The following is a 27,082-nucleotide window of genomic DNA, read 5'->3' as shown; positions in this document are numbered from 1 at the left end:
ACATTCGTATGTCAAGCACATTATTATATTGTGGAGAGGTGAGCTCTGCAATGCAGTGCTGAGCACTAATCATGGAGAGTAGGTGCAATGCAGAGAAGAACCATTTGGTCTTCTTAAATTCAGTTGTGGAGTCACCACAGTGTTTGAACCTGTAGGCATCTTGTGCTTTAAAACATATAATGATGCTTAACTGTAGATTGGTTGACAAGAACAGCAGGATTTGGATTTGAGTGCACATTGCAAATTTTGTGCTGTAATTCAGTATTTTAAGTAATTGTTTGCTTTTTTTTTTAAGATGAGTCAATAATGGAAAAACAATACACACGACCAGCATTGATTGACATGATGCATCTATGACTACTTGAATTCTTTTTTTCTGTCTTTTTATTGTTATAATTATTTTGGCTCTTGTGCAACTGCTACATATTCACATTCAAGATCGTCACTGAGGATACAGCTAAAAGTAAAAAGAAAGGAAAAAGGCAAAGAAATTAATTTTAAAATACTGCCAAAGACAATTTATGGTCCATGTTCTGAATCGGTCACGGAAACACTGATTCGGTAACATCACTGTTGTTTAAACCACACGTTCAATGTGCATAATATGACATATATTGTTCAGAGAGCAAAACATTGCTTAACAATTTACCAAGAAAAACACCGGTACATTTAAGTGATCAGTAGTGTTTTTCAAAGTCAGCCTAGCTAAAGAAAAAACATTCCATGTCACAACAGCAACGCCCATAACAGATCGATTTATTGTTAACAATCACAATTTTGGAGTAGCAAATCAAAACGAAAACTGATCAATTATAAATAAACAATTTGAAGCCAGTTTACTTTTCAATTATAGGAATACATAACATCCAAGATATAAGTTAATAAAGTCAAGCTATTGTATAAATACATCACCAGCATGCACAATACTGAATCATTGATAATATTGTTGTAATTATCTTACACTGACAAAACAGTATACTTGGCAAGTGCAAAAATAAATTAAACACAGAAGTAAACCACAAACTTTGAAGCTGCAATATTTTCCTATTTTCTTTTCTTTTTTTTTTCTTTCTTTTTTTTAAACCAGATCAGTCTCTGCCTTTTCCCCAACCTGTCCTTCAAAAAAGTCAATGGTTCCAGTAGTATCAGACTGTGATGAATATTATGACAATGACTAAACTTTATCTGTTTTGGTGCATTCAAAAGAACACAATTTTATTCAATGCACGTCCATCTAATAGCTATTTAAATCGAATTTCCAGTTCAGTTAATTGAGCGCATACAGGACAATTCAAACAGATCAACCCGTGACTAATACTGGAACCATTTAATACTATTTTTACCCTTCGAACGCCACCTTACCCTCTTTTTGAAATGCTTTTCTGCTACCCAAAACATAAATAAGCAGCATCCCTTTGAAATACATCAGTCCATATGCCAGTGTGAGGCTGCCATTCCCAACCAACAACGACCGTTTCCGGTCGTTGTTGTAACCACATTTCAGTGGTTTTGGCAAATGTCAAAGAGAACCAAGAAGAGGGAGGCCCATTCAACTATATATATTTCTGTATATATTCAAACAAGGACTTCAGCCCCCCCTTTACCACCCTTGATATTTTTTTCTTTAAACTCGTGGAAAAATAAAGAACTGCTGCTGCAGAGGAAACCATGGCAAAAGCTGCTGCCAAAGTCCACCAGCCATTTTTATGTTTCTAGATCAAGAACTTGTCTACTTTTAATTGTTGCCCTCCCCACCCTCATCATCTTGCTGGTCACTCGTCCACAGTGTTAAGTTGTCTCGGAGAAGCTGCATGATGAGGGTTGAGTCTTTGTAGGAGTCCTCATTGAGGGTGTCGAGCTCGGCGATGGCGTCGTCAAAGGCCGTCTTGGCGAGATGACAGGCCTGCTCCGGAGCGTTCTGGATCTCGTAGTAGAAGACCGAGTAGTTGAGGGCCAATCCCAGCCGGATGGGGTGAGTGGGCTGCATGTGCTCTTTGCTGATCTCGTGAGCCTCGTTGTAGGCCTTCTCGGAGGATTCCACCACAGTGGAGCGCTTCTCGCCCGTGGCCACCTCAGCCAAGTAACGGTAATAGTCTCCCTTCATCTTCAGGTAGAAGACCTTGCTCTCGTGCTGGGTGTCGCTGCAGTTCTTGATCAGGAAGTTATCCAACAGGTTGAGCACATCTTGGCATACGGCCTCCAGCTCCTTCTCAATCTTCTCGCGGTAGGCCCTCACCATCTCGATCTTCTTCTCGTTGCCATCCGCGGAGGTCTTCTGCTCGATGCTGGAGATGACCCTCCAGGATGAGCGCCGAGCGCCTACAACATTCTTGTAGGCGACGGACAAGAGGTTCCTCTCTTCGTTGGACAAGGCCTCGTTCAACTCGGTTACCTACAAAGGAAGGAAATAGAACGCTGTTTGAGGAAAGAGATGTACATCATCCAGCAAGGTAATAACAAGCTTTTCTTGTTATGCAACTAACTTAGCGATAATATGAACGTGCAACAGTTAATTTTTCAGTTGCATAATGATAATATCCACAGAGAGCTTCATCAGCTGGCTGAATGCATTGTGCAGCCATGAGCTCGAGCTATATGCCAAGTGCAGTTTCCATGGCAATCATCTCATTTTGTACAGTAGTCCAACTCTATCTAGTGAGATGACAGAGCGCTAGCACTACACAATACACTAGAGGTGAAGTGATTTCAGCCGAGAGTGGGGGCAGGGAGAGGATAGGGGGCAGGGGTGGGAGGCGAAATGTTCCCACATACCCTCCAGGGCAGCTGCAGTGTAAGATAACACGATCGCTGTGCGGCAGTTCATGTGTTATGGTGGCCTTCTCGCTGACCTTTTCTCTTGCCAAACTGGGACGGCTATACTACTTATGTAAAATGAGTTTGATTCCATATTTTCATGAGGGTAAGTCATAAATCACTCATGTCAACTACAGATCTCCTTCTAGTCAAAATGTTTGAACCTCTTTGTGGTGCAATTACATAATATCATGGGTTAAATTGTTTTCTGTGCTCTCTTCAAAATAAAGGTTTCAAAACGGTGTTTTGGCACATTTTGGGTTCCTCAAAGAATTTTTTGGTTCTTTGTGTGAAGAACAGTTTAATAATCTAAAGAACCTTTTCCACTATAGAGAAAATTTTTTTGGAATGGAAAGGTTCCATGGATGTTAAAGGTTCTTCATGGAACCATCAAAGCCAATAAGGACCTTTATTTTGTAAGTGTGCCAATGTGCAATTGAAAACTTTTCAAATGTCATGTGCTTCAGATCAAGGTGTCTGATTTTAGCTACCAGCCACAAAAGCTAAAATTATTCCCTCAAACTCCTCAGAATACAAAGAGAACAGAATTCAAAGACAGCTTAGACAGATCAATAAAGATCAGAGCAGAAAACAGGAACACTGGCTAGGACAGGAAGACGGGACTCATAATGAAACAGAGGCAGGAGGATATGAAAGGGTTTTATTTAAACAAACTTATTGCTATTTATGTCCAGATACACGGGTTCTGTTCAATAGTCATTTGTCATGCCTCTCTCAGACAGATAGTAACAGATAGGCTAGTTGTGGTGGGTGACGGGTAACCTTGTTACCTTGGTAGCCGTGTTGCAATCGCATGCAAATATTTACATGGAAGGAAGCCTTTCACAAATTTAAAGTAAAAACTACATGATCTCACTCCAATGTGAAGTTTGAAGCTTGGCCTATTGCTGCTTGTCTCTTTGGCCGGACGCATCAAGATAATGGAGGCCTGTGGGCACTTTCCCATCAGGTCTGTGGCTAAATGGGCTTTTATCTATAGGACTGAAGTAACTTTAGAGTCAAACTGCTTTTAAATCTCCCCCACTGATCCATGAAGCTAAAATTGCCTGTCCGGCATACACAACAATCATTGCAAGGATGGGAACCTTCCCTTTTAACAGCCATTTGGGATTTAGACCAAGGTAATATGACTGTAAGATAAGACAACCATTTTAGCAAAATTGATCGGGTGGATCTTGTCTGTCACTACTCTATTTTTCAGTCAATACACTTAATCTAATATTGCACATTTTGGTATTAAATAAAGACTTAATTGTAAAACACTGCTAATAAGTGGCAACACATCTGGTCTAGATTGTAAATTAACAGATTTTGCACCCAGTTGCTTTATGACTGTTTTAGTTTGAACAACATTTATTGGAGGTCTAAGAATAAAGAGTATTGAGGCAGACACATCTACATGTCATTTTTAATTAAGTCAGAAACGTATTGCCATGGGTAAGAACCATTCAATCAAGAAATAAGAGATGCTAGACGACACCCCTCCAGAAAAAAAGCATGATGTCAACCCTTGACAAAGCAGAAACGGAGGAGTCCTCCTCAATCTCCATAAGCCTAAGACTAGTCTCCTAAATGCCCTCACTCGTATGGGAATATAGGCAGGATGCTGACAGTGAAGAAGCGTTAGAGATGCAGAACCCCCCCCCCCCCCAGTATATAATATATATATATCGGTGGGTTTGAAACAAGAAGGAATATCCAATCTGAATCATGGACCTTACTGCAATATGACAAGGATGGAAGATTCTAGAAGGAATGCTGCTGCCTCTAACGTTGGTTTAGAGGCAATATCTTAATAACTCCCATATGTGGAGAATGAATATAGGAAGGCATAACTAAATTGTGAGGATGCCTGAGAAAAAAACAAAAACAAAACAAAGGCAGTTGGAATTTATATATGCTGATGCTGGAAGATGAATATATAATGCATTTATGACAATACTACACTATGCCCGGGTGATGAACAGCAATGACAAAACGCCTGTTTCCAGTGTAAAATCAAATACTATACACTGCGTTATGGGTATGAATATGCATTATGTTACGCAAAGCAACGATTTAAAAAAGAATAATGTGCAAAATATAGATTTTTTTATTTATTTTTGGCTTTCATTAATGCTGAACGCGATGTTGAAACATATTTATACATTTGTCATGTGTTGTCTCATTCATTTGATTGTGGGCTCGGGTAAGACAGGAGGCACCGCCCAAGATCCAGACAGTCTACACCTGATCCACTGCACTCTCATTAATAAAGCACTGATTTATCATAGATCATCACCCCAAAAATGATTATACCACACTATATTAAAGGCTCCAGTTACATGGCATATTTTACTGTAACTCAACCTATATGATCATTCACAATTAGCCTATCATTTTTCCGTCAAATGGATCGAGCATATAGTATTAATAATACGAAAATTATATAATCTTTTAAAATTATTTATGTATTTTCTTAAATACAAACAGACTGAATGATTTAGCGGTCGGTGATCAAACTAGTCCATCAAACTAATAAAACCCCAAGGGTAAATTGAAAGAATGACTTACCGATTTCATGGCTGTTGCCATATCATCATATCTCTCTGCCTGCTCAGCCAGCCTGGCTTTTTGAACCAGCTGCTCGCGGTCAACCATGTTGGATGGTTATGGTTTGGACGATATTATTTGTTTTTTGGGGAAGAAACAGTAATATTGTATGAGCTATGCGGTGTAATTGAATGAACGAGAGCCTCTCTGCAGCTGTTCCTCGCTGTCTGCGCTCGTGCCGACGGGCCACCTTCGCCCCTCCTCACGCGCTGGAGGGCTACGTCAGTGTTCTAAACGTGGGTGCTATGGCAAGCTGGCACAACAGTTATTCCTTAAAACTAACTAGGCCTGTATATTGATACGTTACTAGAACTTTTTAAGGTAACACTTTATTATTTACTTTAGTATTACTTACTATAGTTATAACCAGGGTGCGATTTGTGAAAAAAACTGAGGGGGGGGTGCTTTTGAAAAATTTTATGAAATGTTTTTAATATGACAAAAACTGTATTTAACGTGATGGCAGTTTAATAAAATATTGTAGGCATACGTTAGGCCTACTAATTGTAATGATTTAATTTCCACAGTTATTCAAACAACGAATAAATTATATAGAGAAAGCAAGCAAAGAACAGGGGGGTGGGGGCATCATCCCAGTTGCTCCAAAAAAAAAAAAAGTGACTGGCCATTCCGCATCCGCACCTGTTTGCAGCTGAATGCAAAAGATCATAATTGCTGGACAGCAATGCCCATTAAAAGACATCAGCAATCCCATGCAGAGAAATAAATAAGAAAAACGATGAAAACTAAGCCCATGCATCACTTTCAGGTAGACAACATTCATAATCCTGTGAAACTTTTTTGGCTGTTGACGTATACCATGTTTTAATGTCTAATTTCACCACCACCAACACATCTAATAATCTCTCTGCATTTCCATGTTCCCTTATGAAAAAGTAGCCATGGTTTTAACACCAATAAAACCAAAAATCATGGTTCTTGTTGTAGCCATGGTAACTGCAAATTAACCATGGTTTTGTTACTTCAAATAATAATTTACAAAGAAGTAGATAATATTTTTTTGTGGTTATAAAAACAGACCTAAGCCAAAAATTACTTAAAATACATTATATAAAAACAAAGAAGCAATAATGAAATAAACAATTTATGTGCTTTACATGTAATTACAAATGCCTGCAAAGGGAGCCAAAAGCCTGGTCAATGCTGCTGTTACACGTACAGGACGATCAAATCCTTGTTTAATAGGCTATTGACCAAATATTTAATTCAAATATTCACTTAATCTTTCATTTTTGGCCATATGACACAGCCTCTATAATTTCTTCAACAACAACAAAAAAAAAACATGTGGACATCACAACCCTTACAAAAATTAACCATGGTTTTATCATAGTAATTTTCTTTTGCCTAACCAATCAGACAACTAATAAAATCATAGCCATAGGTAACTGTTTAGAGCTACAATTGTAATTTGTAAATAATATAATTTAAGTACAAGTATTTATTTATTTACTTGTATATTTTATTAAAGTTCTATTTTTATCCCTTTAGTAGTTTTTTTTTTTTTTAACTTCCATAATATTTGAGGGAGGGGGCACAACAATACAATCCTGCTTGGGGCACCCATTTGGCCAGCAGCGACCCTGATAACAGTAAACTATGCATAATTACATGCAATATCACCCATGGGTCACGGAAGCAGGGGGCCCAGGTTACTCTTGAGGTCTGGTACAAATATGAAATGGGATACAAAAATACATAGGCTATAGGCTCATATGTATGCACGTCTATTCATTAAAAGGTCGCAATCGCGATTCAAACGTTTAGGGATCTTATTCCTAAATGACATCAAAATGGTTAATTGGCATTTGGAACTAATGATCCATTTCAAATAAAGATTGTATATGTTACATTATGCCAGTAGGTGGCGAACATTGACTTTTTAAATGTATTTAATGTCTGAATCATTTGTTCAAGAGATTCAAAAACTCTGGATGAAACTTCATTTATTTATTTCAAATGATTTTTTACATAATGAATTCATTTAAATTAATAAATATTTTTAAAATAGACTCATTTATAACATTTTAGACATTTATAAATAGAATTATAACATTAAATAAAACATTTTGTCAGAAACTCAAGTAAATTACATATTTTGTTTAGTAATCTAATGTTTTGTTTTTATAACTGTGGGAGAACCATAGCTTAAACATACATAGGCTGATATATATGGCATCTAACTAATACCATTAGTACTGTTTCTAATATTAAAATGTAGTTCTGCAGGCCCCGCTTCTTTTGGTTCGTTCTGCGATCCTTGACCGAAACCAAACCCTACAGTAAGTATATATTTTCTATAGTAAGTACAGTAAGTGCTGTTAATTATTATTACTCAGTATTTAAATGTACAATTACACTGTAACACGGACACCATAAAATAAAATGTTACACTTTTTAATTAGTCCAATATTGATATTGGTATATATTCATATAGTGACTAATATTTATTCAGTTTACTGTTTATTAACTATATTCTAGTACTATTACAATGATGACAAGTATGTTAATATAATTAGTGATAATTTTAATTGTTTTTATTAAATTCATTCAATTCTGTGGTTCGGATATCATTTCACTTCTGACTAGTTTGTATTTCATGTGTTTCTGACTAGTCGAGCTTTACTAGTGACTAGTACTTATTCTTACATTAACTGAAGCTATTGATATTAGATACTAATGCGAATCCATTTGTTACTAGTTACATTTTAAATCTTAAGAACACAGTTCAAACTTAGAAAGATCTATAAAGTATAAAGTTATGACTATGATTGCATATGACAATGAAATATTACATATAAAAACGTACATACAGTATAAGAAGGTCTGAGCACAGCATGTGCATAACGATGCTCAGAGCAGGCTAGCCTACCAGTGTTGAATATACGGCCTGCAGACAGAACAGGCAGGTTGTCGATGAGTGACAGAGCAGAATAAAGATGGAACAAAGTGTTAATGCGCTTTCCTTGAAGAGCATTCAACTTGGTTTTGTTTATATTTTGCTTAGCCTATAATTTTAAATGACAGATGTCGAATTTATTTATTTATTTATTTATTTTAAGGCTACTTTCTAGGCTACTGTGTTTACAGCAAGATGTTAAACGAATTTAGTATTTTGACAAGACGGCCAAGACGGCCAAAATAGGCCATTTTTGTGCAACCTACATTTTTTTCCCCCTCTGCGACACTTGTTCCTATTGTGTTGTAAAAGTTAAATGAATTGTATCCTGAGAAGACAAATAAAAATAAGGAATACAATTTTTGTACATATTTATTTTCTCTGTGACACTTTTTTTTCCTACTGTGTTGGCAGCAAAATGTTAAATGAATAATTCGTTTAACATTTTGCTGTCAATAAAAGACTCTTGACAATATGAATAAAATAACAAATACATACATGTTGTGCAGACTACACTTTTATTTGTTAGCCTATCTCTCTTTCTTTCAGTAGAGGAAATTTAAATGTGTTATTCTGGAAACGAGATCTAAATTTAGTGAGAACGGTCGGGTCGGGAAGAAAATTATTCAAAGCGGACAGCGGGTGAACAAAGAGTGAATATATCGCAGGAGTGGGTGGGTGGAATATAACCTCGCAGGAGCGGGACTTAAAAAACAGTCCCGCGCAGACCTCTACATTAAGGTCTGCTTATTAATAAGCATGCACAAATTAGTAGATTGTGTGAATTTATCAATAATCAATTTACATATACAATATTGGTCACAGATTATTGGGCACTTTCTAAACAATAAAAGTGTAGCTAGTAATTAAATATAAATAAATCGTTTTTTACCAATGCAAATATGTTAGAAACGATGCATCGCAATACAAATGCCAACTTGTTTCTGATGCACACTTTTTAAACCGATGCATCGCATCGTTAACTTTTTTTGCCGATGCACCGAGCGAATCGGGGAATCTTCCCATCCCTACTAACAAGTAACGGAAATTAGGAACTGTTTAAAGAATAATTGTTAAAATGGCTTGCCATATGGGTGCCTCACTCATGATGTAATAGTCCTTATATGGGAGTCAAGAGGCCACATATCAGCAGTGATGTTGATGGCACATCAGAGGTCTTCTAAGAACAAATGCAGTATGGGAGAATGAGTCACCTCTATTACCATATCTAGCACCCCTCCTGTATGTAGTGGAGGATTTGGGGGATGACACAATTATTGTAACATTTAGGATAATGTGTCTCATGTTTTGTCTATGCTTAGAAAGGTTATAGATATCAGACTGATGGAGCAGACAACTAGGGTCTTCATATGAGTCATTTTCAAAGCTGGCAATTTGTATCCCTTAATGGGGGAGACTGGGGCTAGTTTTTTCATTTTCTTTTTCATTGTTCTCTATGACTATTTAATAGGCATCATAGATAATAGATAATAATTATTTTTCTGACACTTACACTGAAGATGGCTGCTGAGAATTTACAGGAATAAATTACATTCTAATATATTACAGTGAAAAAATAGTTATTTTAAATTGTAATAATATTTCACAATATTACTTTTTTGTATTAAATTCTTGATCAAATAAATGCAACATATATATATATATATATATATATATATATATATAAATAAAGATGTGAGCATAAGATAAATGTTTTTTTTTTCAAAAACCTGTAAATAAATAAATAACAAACCTTTGTTATGAACAAAGGGATACAAAGTCATCAATAAGTGTCAGAATATGGAAGTGTGAAGAATATGGTAAATACAAATAGAAAATTCTAGAATAGAATAGAATAGAATTATTGCTGTTTTACCTTACCAGTCAAGAGTAGAACAGTTAATTAACTTCTCTCCCATAACATGGCATTTGGTTTATACAATATCTCCACAATGTTTTTTGGTTTCCCTAGGTTGACCCATGCAAACCTTTTGTTGACTGCGAAGGATTGTCCTGAAAAGGATAAAGGGACTTGCAGGGTTACTTCCGTGACGATAATGTGGTTAACAGCTAGCTCTACTTGGCACAGTGCAGAACGGATGGCTCAGCTAATCGGTAGGACTGTGCGCAGCAGGACTGGGCCAAATCCACTGGCAGAGTGTTATTCCAATTCCTCAGTTCCTTTCACACCATGATGTGAAATCTGTTCATTCGCTAAAGAGTTTTGTTGACTGTCTTAAAAAATGGACTTGATAACCATTTGACATGTCAGGTTTATAGTTGGGGATGTCTCAGGTAAAACTGATTCATTTCCTCCAAGAGGATTAGTCTGAAGCAGATTAACCTGGCTACCGCTCTTAATGCTAAAGCTATAGTGAGCATATGGGTGTTTGCTAACCACCTGTCCGCCTACTGAGGGGACATCAGTTGGACAGTCGCAGGCATAGAGGAAGAAGACTGGAATGATTGGGCTGGATGTCTATCTGTATCCAGATGGTCTTAGGGTTGCTGCACCAGAAGATATAGAGAACTGGGAATCCGAGAGAGAAATGTTTGAACCGAATGTACGTCTCTTTGTGGCTCTGTTCTCATACAACCCTGCGGTGATGTCACCAAACTCTGAAACAATGGAGGAGGAACTGCCTTTTGAACAAGGACAGATCATTAAAGTAAAGATGTTTATTTCTTGTATCTTAATTAACAATTACTTAAAACTCCATAATAATCAAATTTAACTTTCGCATCTTACATGAACCTACTAAATGAAACGCATGATCTTTAGATCATTTCTGTCCTACTTGGCTCATGCTGTGATGTACTCTTTTGTAGGTATATGGAGATAAAGATGCTGATGGCTTCTATAGCGGAGAGATGGGTGGTCACTTCGGTTTTGTGCCGAGCAACATGGTTTCTGAGATTCCTGTAGAAGACGGAGAGCTCAAACATCGTCTGTTCCAGCAGGGGTTTTTACCAGAGGAGACGCCTTCCATAGGCAAGCATTTCCATTTATATCTCTTTCTGTTTGTTTGATTAAACTAGCCATATATTTAATACATTTTTTTAAAAATAGTACACTTGTATGGATTTAAGGATTGAGTCGTGACTACTTTGTATTTTTAATTTTAGCACCCAGCGAAACTTCTAGTGAGCCGGATGGTGTGAAGGTCCACAGGATGGTGGCCATTTTTGATTATGATCCATGGGAAAGTTCTCCAAACACGGATATTGAGGTGAATGCTTTTTCCAATAAATATGTACAAAGTACAAAAAATGTTAATTGACAACATATTATAATATACTACAAACAATACATATTAATATTTTATAAATAATTTATTATATTATATAATATGTTATGCAAGTATAGTCACACTTTATTTTAAGGTGAAATTCGCGTATTAACAAACAATTAACTACGACTTTTGCCTCAATGAACTACTAATTTGCTGCTTATTAATAGTTAATAAGGGAGTTGTTAAGTTTAGGTGTTGGGTAGGATTAGGGATGTAGAATATGCTCATGCAGAATATGTGCTTTATAAGGACTAATAAACAGCCAATATGTTAATAACAGGCATGCTAATAAGCAACTAGTTAACAGTGAGAGTTGTATACTAAAGTGCTACCAAAAGTATTCATACTAAATAAGTACTATACTATACTACTATACTACTGTGAAAATTAATCTGCTTTGTTAATCCTTTTGATCTTTTATTTTAAAAAAAATCACAAAAATCTAACCTTTCATTGGATAATAAGAATTTAAAATGTGGGGGAAATATCATTATGAAATAAATATTTTTCTCAAATACACGTTGGACACAAATATTGGCACCCCTAGAAATTCTTATCTCTTTTCTTATTCCCATTCATATTCACAATTTTGAGCACTCCAGGGTGATTATGAACACGAAATTATCCAGCCATGGCTTCCTGTTTCACAGAAATATAAATAGGAGGGAAAACAAAGCCCAAATTCCCTTAATCATCCATCACAATGAGAAAAAACAAAGAATATATTTCTGATGTGCAGCAAAAGATAACTGAGCTTCACAAATTAGTGAAGTGGTTTTAAGAAAAGTAAAAATTCCCATTTCCACCATCAGGGCAATAATTAAGAATTTCCAATCAACTGAAAATGTTATGAAACTGCCTGGAAGAGGACGTGTGTCTATATCGTCCTAATGCACGGTGAGAAGGAGAGTTTGAGTGGCTAAAGACTGTCCAAGGACCACAGCTGGAGAATTGCAGAAAATAGTTGAGTCTCAGGGTCAGAAAACCCTAAAAAAAATTGTCAAACAGCACCTACATCACCACATGTTGTTTGGGAGGGTTTCAAGAAAAAATCTCCTCACTCATCCAAAAACAAACTCCAGCACATTCAGTTAAACAAAAAAATGATATTTTTAGCAGCAAACACTCAAGATGGGTTTGGTGAACACGGGGATAAAAAGTACCCCATGTGTACAATGCAATATACTGTTGTATTTTTAATGTGTTTCTCCTGGAGGTCCTGGACATCTTGTTCAGACACATGGCATCATGGATTCTATCAAATACCAACAGATAAAAAAATCAATAAGTGACTGACTCTGTGAAATCTTATAATGGGCCATGTTTGGATCTTCCAACCGAACAATAATCCAAACACAAACCTCAAAAACAACACAAAAATGGGTCACTGAGAATAAAACCAAGCTTCTGCTGGCCATTCCAGTCCTCTGACCTGAACCCTGTAGAAAATGAGTGAGGTGAACTGAAGAGAAGAAGCACCATCATGGAGCTGTGAATCTAAAGGATCTGGAGAGATTCTGGATGAAGGAATGGTCTCTGATCTCTTGTCAGGTGTTCTCTAACCTCATCAGGCATTATAGGAAAAGATTTAGAGCTGTTAAACTGACAAATGGAGGTTTCAAAAAGTATTGAATAAAAGGGTGCCAATGTGTATTAGAGAAAAACATTTATTTAATAATATTTCCCCCCATTTTAAATTCTTATTATCCAATGAAAAGTTAAATTTTTGTGATTTTTTTAAAATAAAAGATCAAAAGGATTAACAATGCAGATTAATTTTTACAGCCTTCTTTGATCAAATTTACCAAGGGTGTCGATGTTTTTGGCCATGACTGTACGTATATATATATATATTATGTTCTTATATATTATTACTTATATATATTATAGTATAGTATATACTACTATACTACTTGTATATTCATACTATATAAGTATTTATACAAGTATTCATGTGGTCTAATAAAAATTTAAAAAATATATATATATATTTTAAATAATATTTTAGATATGTTAACATTAATACATTGAAATTATTGATTATATTTATTATTAATAATAATGTTAATGCTTGATATTAATGTGTGTGTGTATATATATATATATATATATATATATATACAGATAGATTACATATATCTATCTATCTATCTATCTATCTATCTATCTATCTATCTATCTATCTATCTATCTATCTATCTATCTATCTATCTATCTATCTATCTATCGATAGATAGTTGCTTGAACTATTAGACTATTAAATGCATATACAATAATTGAATTTTAAAATATCAAATAGAATTTTAAATTAGTGTATTTTGGTTGTTTTCTCCTTAAGGATGAGCTTCCCTTTCGTGCAGGAGACATTATATATGTTTTTGGAGAAATGGACAGTGATGGATTTTATTACGTAAGTATTATGACTCTGTTTAACATGCGTGGGTTTTTTCAAAGGTCGTAAGTTAAAGAATGACTGTTTTATATTGATCCAGGGAGATCTACATGGTTACCGAGGTCTTGTGCCATCGAACTTTTTGCAACCTCTGCCTTGGGACTAAAGGAACTGCGCAATCAGAAATCAGGAACAGGAGAGTGACCTCAGATTGTGAATAGAACCCACTTTACTGAATTCAACTCTAGCTCCAGCTTTTTTCTTCTTCTTTTTTTTACCATATAATGTGTCTTGTTTCCTGTATACATGACGTGTCATGTCTCTAAATGCACTTGACCTTTCCACTACATATGCACTATGCTTAGCATCAATTAAATACATAAAAGGAAATTAATTTCTGATTTATACAAGAGCTTTAGGAAGCAGCTAGTGCATTATAGCCTTAAAAGACTGATAATTATTGTTTTATATCTTCTTTTCAATACTGATGTCTTTATATGATTTGAGCTATTTTTGTAATGTCCTTCCTGTATGCAGCAACTGCACTGGTGATAGTTTAACAATCACATTATATGTTTTGCACACAGTTACGCAGTTCAGCTTCATTTTATTGCTGCTTTATGAATTCAAATTTGTTTGATACAAGTTAACATGCACATATAAAGACGAATACACTCAAAAATATTATTGCATTGAAATCATTCTTGAAACACCATCTTTATTAATATTTAATAAACAAGACATACAGATTCAGCATCACTTGGTTCTCCATAAGATCATCCTTCGCAGCAAACAGTACACTCATCCATAAAGTAGGAAACACTACACCGTGTAGAGACCTTTAGTAGTGCTGTCTACTTTATGAGTGACTGCACTGATGTTCCCGCCTCTTCTCTTCACGCTCCAGTCCTTTCTTTGCACGCTTCCTCTTATCTCCTTGTGCTCCGAATGTTCATTTCACAGCTATTTGTTAAACCTAAAATGAAAATTAGATCGAAATGATGTAATTACGTAAGTCAGATCATGTTTAAATATGGTTGGATGTTCAGATGCATCAGCTTCAGTTGTTCATAGTGAGTCACAGTACACCATAAGGAAGTTTAGAATCATTATTTTTGCCTGTGCTGTAGGTAAAAATTCAATATTACATGCGTAATTAACTAATCTAAAATAAAACAATGTATAATGCCTCCACTTTTGCTGCTTTGTATAAAAAATGTATGTGAAATGTATTCAGTGTGAACCACTGGAATTGATTATTAATGCTTGATCTAGTTTAATAAAATAAAAGAATTGATGTATTAATAAATAATGTGAATGTATTCACTTTTTTAATGATTCATTTGTATCAAGTTCTAGCAAGTTCACCTAATTACATTCACTCACATCAATCAGTTTACCATTTAATCAAGTTCATAAAACCAGAAAAGTATCCAATATTTTAGATTAAACCGAAGAGCAGTGACTTACCAGTTCTCTGCCTGCTTGATCCCGGAAACAACAGCGAAAAGAGAAAGAAGTTGTCGCCTTTTAACACTTTTTAGGCCACATGGTGCAAACCACAGGAAGAGGCCCTGCAGTTACTGTCTTAAAGAAGCACAAATGAACGCCTATTGGACTACAGCGAGTTTCGTTCATAGACGGACTCGAATCAATTCCTTTTAAGGGCATTTTAACCGATAAAAGACAGATCAGAAATGAGAGAAAAAGCCCTTGGTCTTTAGCATACATAAAAATCACACAAAGAAATAAAGAGGAAGTCTAGTAAACATGTGATCAGATTGCATCAGGCTTCCACATAGTCTGACAGTGTGGCTTCAGAAACATTATGTTCCATTAGTTTGAGAAAAAAAAAAAAAGCAGTGCTGGTCGGTGAGGAAATATCATCGGTGGAAGATGTTACACTTGTTTTGTGTGTGTTTTTATCAATAGCGTCATATTAACTTGAATATTAGAAGCATAATCTTGTTCCTGAGGGGGAGGGGTGGTTGCTATGTTGTGCAAAACTACACTTTCATCAGCATATTACATATACTTTGAGTCCAATATGAGGGTGTGGTTTTGTGTCATATAAATGTCATATGAGTGTAATTCAAAATCATGGCATGCTTATTATACATTAAGATGCTGATACGTTAAACAATTATAGATCTTTTGATATACAGTATTATATGCATACAGAATCAACCTGAAATAAGATTAGCGAATACAATGTCATATCAGGACACTCTTTCTTCCGATGCTTGAATTAAACACTTTTGTCCCAGTCTCCCCTGAGTATTTGGTAGTTTGATAAACAGGAGGCCGCTCTCTTATTCTACTGAACATGATGTACAGGCAATGGAAACCTAGACAACCTAAACCTAAACCTCAAACTCTCGTTTGACACGCACAGAAGGAAGTGGGGGATGTGCACACACTTCTCTGTGATGTACAATGATAAAGTACCTAGTGTTGTTTTAAAACACCCCATGATTGGCAGTTTTAGCTCTGATGAAGTATAGAAAGTAAACATTCTTTTACTTTTCAATACTTTTCAATACTAGATTATTTAATTTGTCTAATGATAATAATGTCCAATTGTGTGTATATACATGAACCACAGGATAATTCTATCTTTAGTTTAATTTAGTCATGATTATTTCCATTGTGTCATTTCCAGCTCATCTCATGTAACGTATTATGTTCAATAGTGCTCTTAACGACTGTTATGAAAAACATTTTCAAACATTTTTGGAGCAAAATGGCCTTTTTCCTGCTTGCTAATTTCACGGCTGGTAGTTCACAGTAACACTTTAGCATAGGGACCAGTTCTTGCAATTAACTAGTTGCTTATTAGCATGCCTATTATTAACATCTGTCTGTTTATTAGTACTTATAAAGCACATATTCTGCATGTTCTACATCCCTAGTCCTTCCCAATACCTAAACTTAACAATTACCTTGCTAACTATTAATGAGTAGCAAATTAGAAGTTTATTGAGGCAAAAGTCATAGCTAATTTTTTCTTTTGAAATATAGTAATTCATTTTTTTATATTAAATTATATAATATTTTATGATTGCACATTCGTGTCTGTGCCAAGGGTAAAACAATAAAAAATCTACACTTGAAAGGTATGCAAACACAGTAAAAAAAATTGATAACACAGAGATGCCTAAACCAGGGCCCGTGGGCCATGATGACCTTTGATTTGGCTCTCCATGCCATATTATGCCATAAAAATAGTGAGAAAATGCCATCTTCATTTCTAATTTCTCTTTGTGTTTTAGCACCTTTTGTTCTATTTTTTTAATTAAAATTTAAAGAACATACCGGAAGTGAATTAGATTTTCACTTTAGAATAGGTGACACTTGTTAACTATTAACTACAACTTTTCCCTCAATGAATTCTTCATTTGCTGCTTATTAATAGTTAGTAAGTTAGTTGTTAAGTTTAGGTATTGGGTAGGATTAGGGATGTAGAATAAGGTCATGTTGAATAAGGCATTAATATGTGCTTAATTAGCACTAATACATGGATAATATTCTAGTAATATGCATGCTAATAAGCAACTAATAGATGTAACCGTAAAATAAAGTGTTACCGTTTTTTTTTTTTAAATACATTTGAGTATATTTGAAGAGTTCAGATACAAAAGCCTCTAAGTGTCATCTGAAATTTTCATCAAAATGAGCATTTTTATCAAGCTCCTATGTTTAGGTTCAGTCATTTTACTCTAATGTTAATGCATAGGTCCTTTTCTATGCAATTAAAGTGAAATAACTGAACATTAATATAGGAGCTTGATAAAAATGCTCATTTTAAAAGAATTTCAGATGGCACTTAGAGGCTTTTGCATCTGAACTCTTCATTTGACTATAAAGCAACTTTGATTTTTGTCCCTTCGTTATGCAAAGTTTGGGCATCTCTGTGATAGTGGCATGATTACAAGTTAATTTGCTATATGTGTCTTATATCAAAAAGAAAAGAGTTGTAATTTGAAGATCTATCAGCTGTAATAAAAATCAATACCTGAGACATAAAAGTTCCTGAAGCTGAAAAAAACTCAATCACTTTATTGCCAAACATCTGCAGCAGCTTGCATATCCAGCATGTGTGTGTGTGATACACTAACGTCAGAGCTTATGAAACCTGAAGGTTTCATCTAAAGGTCAAATCTAGAGGACATTGTTTGCCTCCCTTTTATCAGACACACAAATCACTCATTATACAATTCACTGAGACCAATGAATCCGTTAACAACTCCACCATGAACTTTATAGTGTTTTACAACTGTTACGGCGCGAACAACTGTGTCCTATAAAAGTTATTCTCACTGTTCAAGCAAGAGGGGCTGAGGACATGCATTCTACACCTATTTCTATACAAAACAAGATTAAGTCCTGAAATAAATGCCATGGTATAGATAGAGTCTTTTAACTAACTGCATGAAAAGATGGGTATTATCCAGACAGGTTTAGATCGGGGTTAATTCAATTATCATCTTTGCCTTTAGTTTGTAAGACGAGCTAAATATGCCTTCATTGTTGCTTTTAGAGTCATTAAATAGGCCAACACTTTTTTAATTTATGAAGATTCAAGCAAAGATTTCAGACATTTCAAATACAATCAACATCAACATTATTCAATAAAGTCATTTAAGTTCCCATAAATTATGTTTGAACAGAAAACTTTTACATCACTATAGCTTAATCTTAACATCACTGTTTGTTGCTGTATTTTTAATAGAGTCGCCATATATCTTCATTTTCACTACATGACTTAGCCGGGATTTCTAAATGGACTAAAAGTCTTTTGTTTTCCTATTCTTTTCGCGCTTTGTTATGAAAATGACTGAAAAGTAGTTTGGCCAATAGTGTGCAGGTATTGTATAGGCCTATAATCAACCTAATGTGGTGTGCGAGAAAGTGGGATCTACCTATGGTCAAACCATTATAAATACGCCTACAGTATGAATTTTTTGAATTTTTAGACAATTTAGAAATCCCGGCCAAGTCAGGATTTTAAGTGGAGTCTAAATGTCAGTAGCCCCTCACTGCAGAACAAAGATCCAAGGGGTGGGGTTGGATCCACATCTATGGGGTGGAGATTGGTAGGTTTAGGGGTGGGGATGGGTGGGTTTAGGGATCAGTGGGTGGAGACGAGTAGGTTCAGGTATATGTAAGGTGGGAGGAGTTGGATCTAGATCCAACCACGCCCCCTGGATCTTGTGTTCTGCAGTGAGGACCATCTTCTAAATGTTGCATGACCCCAAATATGCTATCGCAGAGTCACCAATAGATGGCGTAACTATTTCAAATCAGAATCTGTAACTAGCAATCTGGGATACATTTTATTCACAGGTGTATTTAAATGTTACATTATGCTGCAAATTCATGTATCAAAACCTTTATACAACGGTGTATACAATGTAACTTTTTTATTATGTTGTCATGTTTGCTTGCTGCTCTAAAGGTGGGGAGATTATATATTAGTTACTGATAATAACTGTTAAAGTTAAAGTTTGTAATGGGTGGAGAACATGTTTGTCATCATGACTAAATCAGAGTAGATTGTTAAATTACTCATTGTTAAGAAGAATATATGATACATTCTAATAGAAATGAGTTTTATGGTCACTGGGTTTTGTGCAGTAAAACGTGAAAGGGAGGGTCATTGTGCTGTTATAAAATGCACCTCCAAAGTATCCTATCATAAAATACATTCCCCTGTTCCTCAGCTGGATTGATCATTCAGGTGGATTTTTCCCCGATCCAAATACTAAGGATGAATGTGCTCTGTTTTTCTGTACTTGCTATTTTATGCAGGCTTGCTTCAAGTGAAGGTAAGTGTGTTAAATTGTGTAAATGTCATCTTATTTATCATAAAAACAGATTTACTGTTAAACCTGATGCTGCTGAATTTAGGTATAGTCCAACAATATATCATTTTAGATGTTCATTTAAGTAGCCTATGTAAATGTACACTTATTATAGTGGAAGGCCTGCAAGAATGATGTTTACGAAGTGCATCAAGATTGATGAGAATCTGAGAGTTGTTGATTTTGATTTGAAGACTGAAATTAAATAATAAATATGTGGATAAGCAGATTTAAAACATGGAATTAAACACCTTTGAAGGTTTTAGATGTCCAGTTAAAATCTACTTAACTGAATGTCCTGAATATAGAAAACTTCCATTGGCCAATGTCTGTTTTCATGTACATGTAAGTGCAATCAATTAAATGTGATGATTTATTATCAATATATTACACTACATATGAATAAGTTTGAAATAAGTCAACTTGGTTTGCTTTCAGATTGGTGCTATCAGTCTCAAGTATCTTGCAGCAATCAGTCATGCACAGGTGAGCATGTGCCTTGTTCAGTGTTTTATATGAAATTATTAGAGAAAATATAGTATTTTTATGTTGGAGTGCATTAAATTGCTCAAAATTGACAATGAAGTCTTTGAATAATAATAAATAAATAATCAGCACAACTGTTTTCAACACTGATAATAAAAAATGTTTCTTGAGCAGCAAATTAGCATATCAGAATGATTTCTGAAGGATCATGTGACACTGAAGACTGGAGTAATGATGCTGAAAATTAAGCTTTGCATCACAGGAATAAATGGCATTTTAAAATCTTTAAATCTTAATAAATCACACAGAATTTCTGTTTTACTCTACTTTTGATTTAAAACAAAAAAAAAGCATCATTGATGAGCAGAAGAGACTTCTTTGAAAGGCATTAAATAATCTAAACTTTTGAACAATAGTTTATGATTTATATTAACATAGCATGACTTTTTTTATAGGACCGGATGACTGGGCATCAGTAGCCCAGTGGAAATGTGGAAATACAAAACAGTCACCGATTAACATTGTAACAAAGAAAACTGTCTTTGACAGTCGTCTGACCCCAGTGCAATTTACAGGCTACCAAGATACAATCAATACTTTCATTACAAACAATGGACACACAGGTAAGTTACTCTTAAGAATAGCCTACATTTAAATGGTGAATGTCCTTTACCCATTATTGGCAACTGTATATACGTTTCAGTTTATAAACCATTTTCGCCATATATTTTATCATCTGTAGTGCAAGTTAATCTGCCAAACAGTGCAGCAATTAGTGGGGCCAATTTAGGAGCCAATTATAAAGCTCAGCAGCTTCACCTGCACTGGGGCAAGAACGGTGGACCTGGATCAGAACATACTATAGATGGAGAGAAATATCCTATGGAGGTAACGGCCTATTGAGATATCCATCTTATTTTTAATGTAAGAGCAGGCACGTATTGTATCTTGAGTGTGCGTGGCTTCCAGTGTCATCAGCTTCCTTTCAGTCATTTTAGCTGTACAACAATAATCGGTTATGCTGCTTGATACTGCAAAGTGCTATTTGTTATCATACTATTTAAATTTATTAACGTATTCATAAACAGTCTGGTTTATAGCGCAAATAGTTACCGGTTACTGCACTTTGCAATTCTTCTAGACTACTTGTTAGCTGCTAATAAATTGGAAGTTGTGCAAATTTACACAGAAAATAGCTTTTTTCCGCATCGCAAAATAAGGTGGACAGACAGATTTTATTCCTGCATTTATCTGTGAATCGATAAGAAACTAAGCATGCATTTTGTATCTTTGACAGCTTCACATTGTACATATAAAAGAAAATTACAACTCTGTGGAACTAGCCATTGCTGACCCTTCTGGAGTTGCTGTTCTTGGATTTTTTTATGAGGTAAAACCACATTTTCTAAATGTTTGTTATTTGCTGATAATAAAACAGTGTTGTATCACATGTATCCTATCTTACAGGAATCACAAAGTGCCAATAAAAAATATGATGTCATCATAAATTCTCTGAAAAATATTACACACCCTGGTAAGGTTATTTTATATGCCTTCAAGGCTTAATAAATATGCAAATTTATTGCTTTTTGTTTGATGTACAGCAGTGTCACCCAAGGTCGCAATATCTCTAATATTGGAGGAACCTGTCTGATAATGTGTTATTATTCAGATAGTCTATACTTAGAACAAAGAACGGGAACTTCATGACAACTTGTAAAACATCTTTTTTTAGGCACCAATGTAGCACTGTCAGCTGTATCATTAGACATGCTTATTCTCCCCCATAATGAATTGGAGAGGTACTTCCGCTACCAGGGGTCCCTCACCACACCAGGCTGCTCTGAAGCTGTGGTCTGGACAGTATTTGAGAAAGCGATACCACTCAGCAAGGAACAGGTAATTTGTTGTGTGTATAAACAAGTGACACTTTAACGCATCATAAGAATAAGAAAAGATAACCATTTTATCTTTGTCTTGCAGCTTTCTGCATTTTCAAACCTGATGTTTTCTGACGGGACTGCCATGGTAAACACATACCGGCCCGTTCAGATGCGGTATGGACGTGAAGTGTATTATTCTAGGAGTTATGTTTTTTGTGTTAGCACTGCCTTATTGGTCAGCTCTGTTTTCACATCCCTCTATGTTCACGCAGTCTAATTTATTAATTTATTTTTGGGGTTTTGCTCTGAAGCAAGTTATTTATCATTCATCAATAATTCATGGCAAATCAAACTTCGTTGTCATTGTGGCTGCAAAATATAGGCCTATGTAACATAAAATGATCTGGTATGAAAGGCAGGTAGTCAAACATATGCAGCCTCTCTACATCCCGCGTCTGAGGTCTTATCGAATTTCTGTATCTGTATCTAATGAAAATTAATTCTAGAAAAATCATAATTTTGACATCTATTGAACTTTCACTGAATTAGCCTAGCTGTTGTGGAAAAAACTGATTTTCCCAAATTTTGCGTGCAACCGTTACTTCACAATATTCCCTGTTACAAGAATGTAGAATGCTTGATTTGTGGTATATATTAACGAGTGCAAAAGGACATTGTATAATAGAGGACATAGAGGAACTTGATTGCACATGTGATAGGCCTATTGTGAGACAATACTTTGAGAACTGGTCTTGGTGATTTTTATCATTCTAATTACAGTATTCTTGTTTTTCTGTATTTGTAAATATTTAATCCTAATTATTAAAACAATAAAAAAAACAATTTTTCAAACACAAACACATGGTCGTACAATGATTGCTTGTTTCAGTGTATAGGCTACTCATGAATAAATAACCCTGCAAAATGTTACAGGCTGAACACTTTTTACTGTTTATTGCACCTGTTACAGGCTTATGGGATAAGAAGGAAGTGTGTTCTCATTGGCCAAATTCTCAGAAGACAGATTATTCATTGACTTTACAAGTTGGGCCATTTCTTATTGGTAGCAAAATATCTGGCAACCGAAAGGAGAACTGAGATGGAGAGAAGGAAACGGGAACTATAAGAGTTTTCAATTCAAAGAAAAAAAACTTTATTTTGAGACGGAGACATCATAAAGATTGGGAAAAGCATAACCATTAATTTATTCATAAGCATAAACAAAACACCTGCACCTCTTTGCATTACATACTGTTAAAAAGACTATCGGAATTTCTATTTTGTTTTATTTTGATTTATATTGAAAAGAGAGCAACAAATTGCGTACCAAATAAAATAAATAGGCCTAATAGAATATATATATATATATACCTACAGTAACATGCCACAGGCTTAGCCTAATTGACTATATATATATATATATAGAGAGAGAGAGAGAGAGAGAGAGAGAGAGAGAGAGAGAGTCAATTAGGCTAAGCCTGTGGCATTTTACTGTAGGTTTTTACAGTAGTGTGCTGCTGTAATTTTAACAGTGTAGTTAAAATTATTCAAATCAGATTAATTGATAAAACAGAAAAAACAAGAAAAAAAAACCCCAATGCTGAACGTGTAGGCTACTGTATAAGGGTGTGTTTGGGCGGAGTGAGCAGGTTTGGACTGGACATTTTTGCTGGACCTGGCAACCCTGATCACTGTGACCACACAGTCAGCTGTCCAGCACTTGATCTTCGTGAGAGTAACAAGTAACATGGATCGCTGGAGAGGCAGGGTTGCTCTTGTTACTGGAGCTTCAGTGGGAATCGGAGCTGCAATCGCAAAGTCTCTCGTCCAGCATGGCATGAAGGTGGTCAGCTGTGCCAGAAATGTGGAGCAAATTGAGGTAATGCATCGTTAGCACACGCTTTATAGCATACACTTGTGATAAGTGAATGTTTTTTGCGCCGGTTGAAGAATCGTTTGCTCTTTTATCTTGCAGAAACTGTCTTCTGAATGTGTCAGAAGTGGATTCAGCGGCACTCTGATCCCATATAAATGTGATCTGTCTGTAGAGGACGACATGTTATCCATGTTCTCCTGGATCAAAGTTCAACATCAAGGCGTTGACGTGTGCATTAATAATGCTGGTTTGGCTCTCCCAGAGCCTCTGTTGAGCGGCAGAACCAGTGGCTGGAGGACTATGATGGATGTATGTAACACTCAAGCCACCGACTCATTTTTGCGAATCGGTTCTTCCTATAGCTCATTTCAATCTAGTGATGGGTGCTTTCGAATCCCTGTGAAGCTTTGAAACTTTTGGAAATCATTTATTTCGAACCAACGTGATTTCAGTAAGGAGTGCTCTGAAATGTTTCAAAAGTTCAATGGTTTGCCTTTGGGGGGCGATCTCTGTGAACCCATGAATGAGATCGCAAACTCTTGAACATTATCTATGGCGGTTTTAGATGAGCCGTCAAACAAAACAAAACAAGCCCCGCAAATTAAGAACACATAGGGCCTATACAGACGCTTATTTAATGGTATTTGATGATTTGTTAATTATACTGTCAAAAAAAAAAAAGGTTTGTAAAAGCTGTTTTATGCATATTTTGACCAGCATGTTGTTTTCAGCGCGTCGAAACTAAATCATTTTGCGAAGCTTCAACAGAGATTCGTTTCTCCCATCAACCGAGTCAGTGATTCATTTAAGACATCACTCTCTGGCATCTCCACGTGCATATTACGTTGCTGTTTTTGCGAGAGATTTTTAAATAACTGTATTTTATTGTAATTGCATATCCACATTTTAGTTTGTTGAATTCATTAAAAAAAAAGTCAACCCCAAAATAATTATATGATAAATATATATTGTTTTGTATCTGTGTTGATAAATAGCATATTGTTTGGCTATTAAAGTAACTTTTCACTGTATCAGTAAAGAACTTGGTTTACTCCAATGCTCCATAATTTCTTATTAAAAGTTCACTCATTGGTTTTTGAAAGAAATGGATCTTGAGTTCAGTGAAACTGCTCTGACACTAAACCAATTTATGAAATAAAGTGTTTTACTTTTTGTTTAGGTGAATGTCATTGGCCTGTCGGTGTGCACTCGTGAAGCTTACCAGTCCATGAAAGAAAGAAATATTGATGATGGTCATATCATTAATATTAACAGGTACAGGAATGTTTTATTAGACTTTGTTTAGCCTCTATTCAGATTCCAGCCTGTGCCAGGTCAACAAAACATTTAATAAGTTTGTGTGTTTTAGCATGAGTGGACACCGAGTCATCAACAATGCTGATACACACTTCTACACTGCCAGCAAATATGCAGTGACTGCTCTCACAGAAGGTTTGAGGCAAGAGTTACGAGAGGCCAAAACCCACATACGTGCCACAGTAAGAACAGGAGGATAAAGATGTACCTCTGATAAACACTTTATGTAATATGATTATTGCATGTCCAAAGACTTGTTGGTACTAAGTGTACTCTTTCTTTAACAGTGTATTTCTCCTGGTTTAGTGGAGACAGAATTTGCCTACCGACTCTTTAGTGAAAACCAAGAAAAGGCTGCTGCTACTTATAAAAGTATAAAGGTATAGACAAATTCTGATTTATTTCTATACAGTGTTGTAGATCATCATTTAATGTTTATATATTTAAATATCATATTTACAGTGCCTACAAGCAGCTGACATTGCAAACGCAGTGGTGTATGTCCTGAGTGCTCCTCCTCATGTTCAAGTAAGCATCATCCATCACTGGAGAAACTATTGCACTGTTGATGTTTGCTGACATTGATCATTTATACAGGCAGTTTACAATCAGTTTGAGCACTGTATGGTAGGTATTTACTTAAAGATTTCACACTCGAAAAAATGCTGGGTTAAACACAACCCAGTGCTGGGTAAATATTGGACAGAACACATGCTGGGTTGTTTTCAACCAACAGTTGGGTTAAATGTTTAACCCAACCTTCTGGGCAGTAACCCAACCACTGGGTTTGTCCATATTTGACCCATTTTTTAGAGTGCATGATTAAATTCTTAATGGTTTTCCGTTCCCACCTCTAGATTGGTGACATTCAGATGAGGCCTGTGGAGCAGCTGACATAAACTGAACGGAGAAACAGGATGAAGCATCTCTGACATCTTTATTATCTTTATAGCTCATGAATGGTGTAATATGAAATGCAGAGCTGACTATCCGATCATGAAGTTCACATTTTTATAATTATTATAATGACTATCATTGCACATGTGGAAAAAAAAATACCAAATTAGTATTAGAGAAGTAATTTAATAAGCACCAATGGTATTGAGTGTTAAGCATCGAGGCAGAATCAGTGTAATTTATTTATCATGGCATCATAATGATTGAGTGATTGAATGAACATTTACAGATAAACACAAATATTTTGAATTATGCTAAGGAAATTTGATACCTTATTAGTTCCTCTTCAGTGCTGTGCCTGCAGTTTTGAACTGTAATGTTTTTAAATGAGGTATTAACTAATAAAAGGAGAGAATTATGTTGTGCTTATCTTGTTTGTGATTAAACTATCAAATAGCTCTTTTTCAAGACAAGGAGAAACAAAAATTATTATATCATAAACATGGCTGATGGCTTATGTTACAGACACCAAATAAATGAATTTGCCACTGCTTTTATTTAAAAATAAAATAAAAAACCTATAGTGATATTACAGGAACCTCTAAATATTTTAGTGCATAAAACTGAATCCAGTTAGCATTAAGGTTTTAGGCAAAATGATATAATTTCCATATTCTGCATTGAATATTGATATTTATGTTAAATGTACATGCATTTTGAACGCTTC

General features: G+C 35.4%; 4 protein-coding genes across 5 annotated transcripts; 3 read left to right on the top strand and 1 right to left on the bottom strand.

The window, feature by feature from the left end:
• Positions 1–796: 796 nt before the first annotated feature.
• LOC306854469 (14-3-3 protein gamma-B-like) lies at positions 797–5,621 on the bottom strand. Its single transcript, XM_079392516.1, has 2 exons — positions 5,389–5,621; positions 797–2,392 (listed from the first exon to the last, which is right to left on the bottom strand). The coding sequence occupies exons 1-2, from the start codon at positions 5,473–5,475 to the stop codon at positions 1,736–1,738; spliced, it is 744 nt and encodes a 247-aa protein (XP_079248642.1). The 5' UTR covers positions 5,476–5,621; the 3' UTR covers positions 797–1,735.
• Positions 5,622–10,437: 4,816 nt separating this feature from the next.
• Positions 10,438–15,352, top strand: LOC306854173 (RIMS-binding protein 2-like). The gene is made up of 5 exons (XM_079391989.1): positions 10,438–11,016; positions 11,177–11,339; positions 11,474–11,577; positions 13,979–14,050; positions 14,133–15,352. The coding sequence occupies exons 1-5, from the start codon at positions 10,810–10,812 to the stop codon at positions 14,196–14,198; spliced, it is 612 nt and encodes a 203-aa protein (XP_079248115.1). The 5' UTR covers positions 10,438–10,809; the 3' UTR covers positions 14,199–15,352.
• Positions 15,353–19,802: 4,450 nt separating this feature from the next.
• LOC306854044 (carbonic anhydrase 4-like) lies at positions 19,803–22,542 on the top strand (the record flags this gene model as incomplete). Its single annotated transcript, XM_079391832.1, has 8 exons — positions 19,803–19,860; positions 20,335–20,382; positions 20,838–21,005; positions 21,125–21,270; positions 21,680–21,772; positions 21,850–21,916; positions 22,118–22,281; positions 22,366–22,542. The coding sequence occupies 8 exons, from the start codon at positions 19,803–19,805 to the stop codon at positions 22,540–22,542; spliced, it is 921 nt and encodes a 306-aa protein (XP_079247958.1).
• Positions 22,543–23,861: 1,319 nt separating this feature from the next.
• Positions 23,862–26,946, top strand: LOC306854381 (dehydrogenase/reductase SDR family member 11-like). 2 transcript variants are annotated; one of them, XM_079392331.1, is made up of 7 exons: positions 23,862–24,144; positions 24,241–24,450; positions 25,322–25,416; positions 25,511–25,640; positions 25,746–25,838; positions 25,921–25,986; positions 26,316–26,946. In XM_079392331.1, exons 1-7 carry the CDS (start codon positions 24,013–24,015, stop codon positions 26,355–26,357), a joined length of 768 nt encoding a protein of 255 aa, XP_079248457.1. In that variant the 5' UTR covers positions 23,862–24,012; the 3' UTR covers positions 26,358–26,946. The 2 variants fall into 2 exon arrangements, 1 of the variants encoding a protein (XP_079248457.1); XR_013782833.1 differs by having other exon boundaries at positions 23,900–24,144; positions 25,765–25,838; positions 26,316–26,772.
• The last annotated feature ends 136 nt before the right edge of the window (positions 26,947–27,082 follow it).

Source organism: Barbus barbus (assembly GCF_936440315.1).
Source record: "Barbus barbus genome assembly, chromosome: 34".
Lineage (NCBI taxonomy): Eukaryota > Metazoa > Chordata > Actinopteri > Cypriniformes > Cyprinidae > Barbus > Barbus barbus.
Note: the sequence above shows the minus strand (reverse complement) of the source record. Positions and strands in the feature narration are given on the sequence as shown.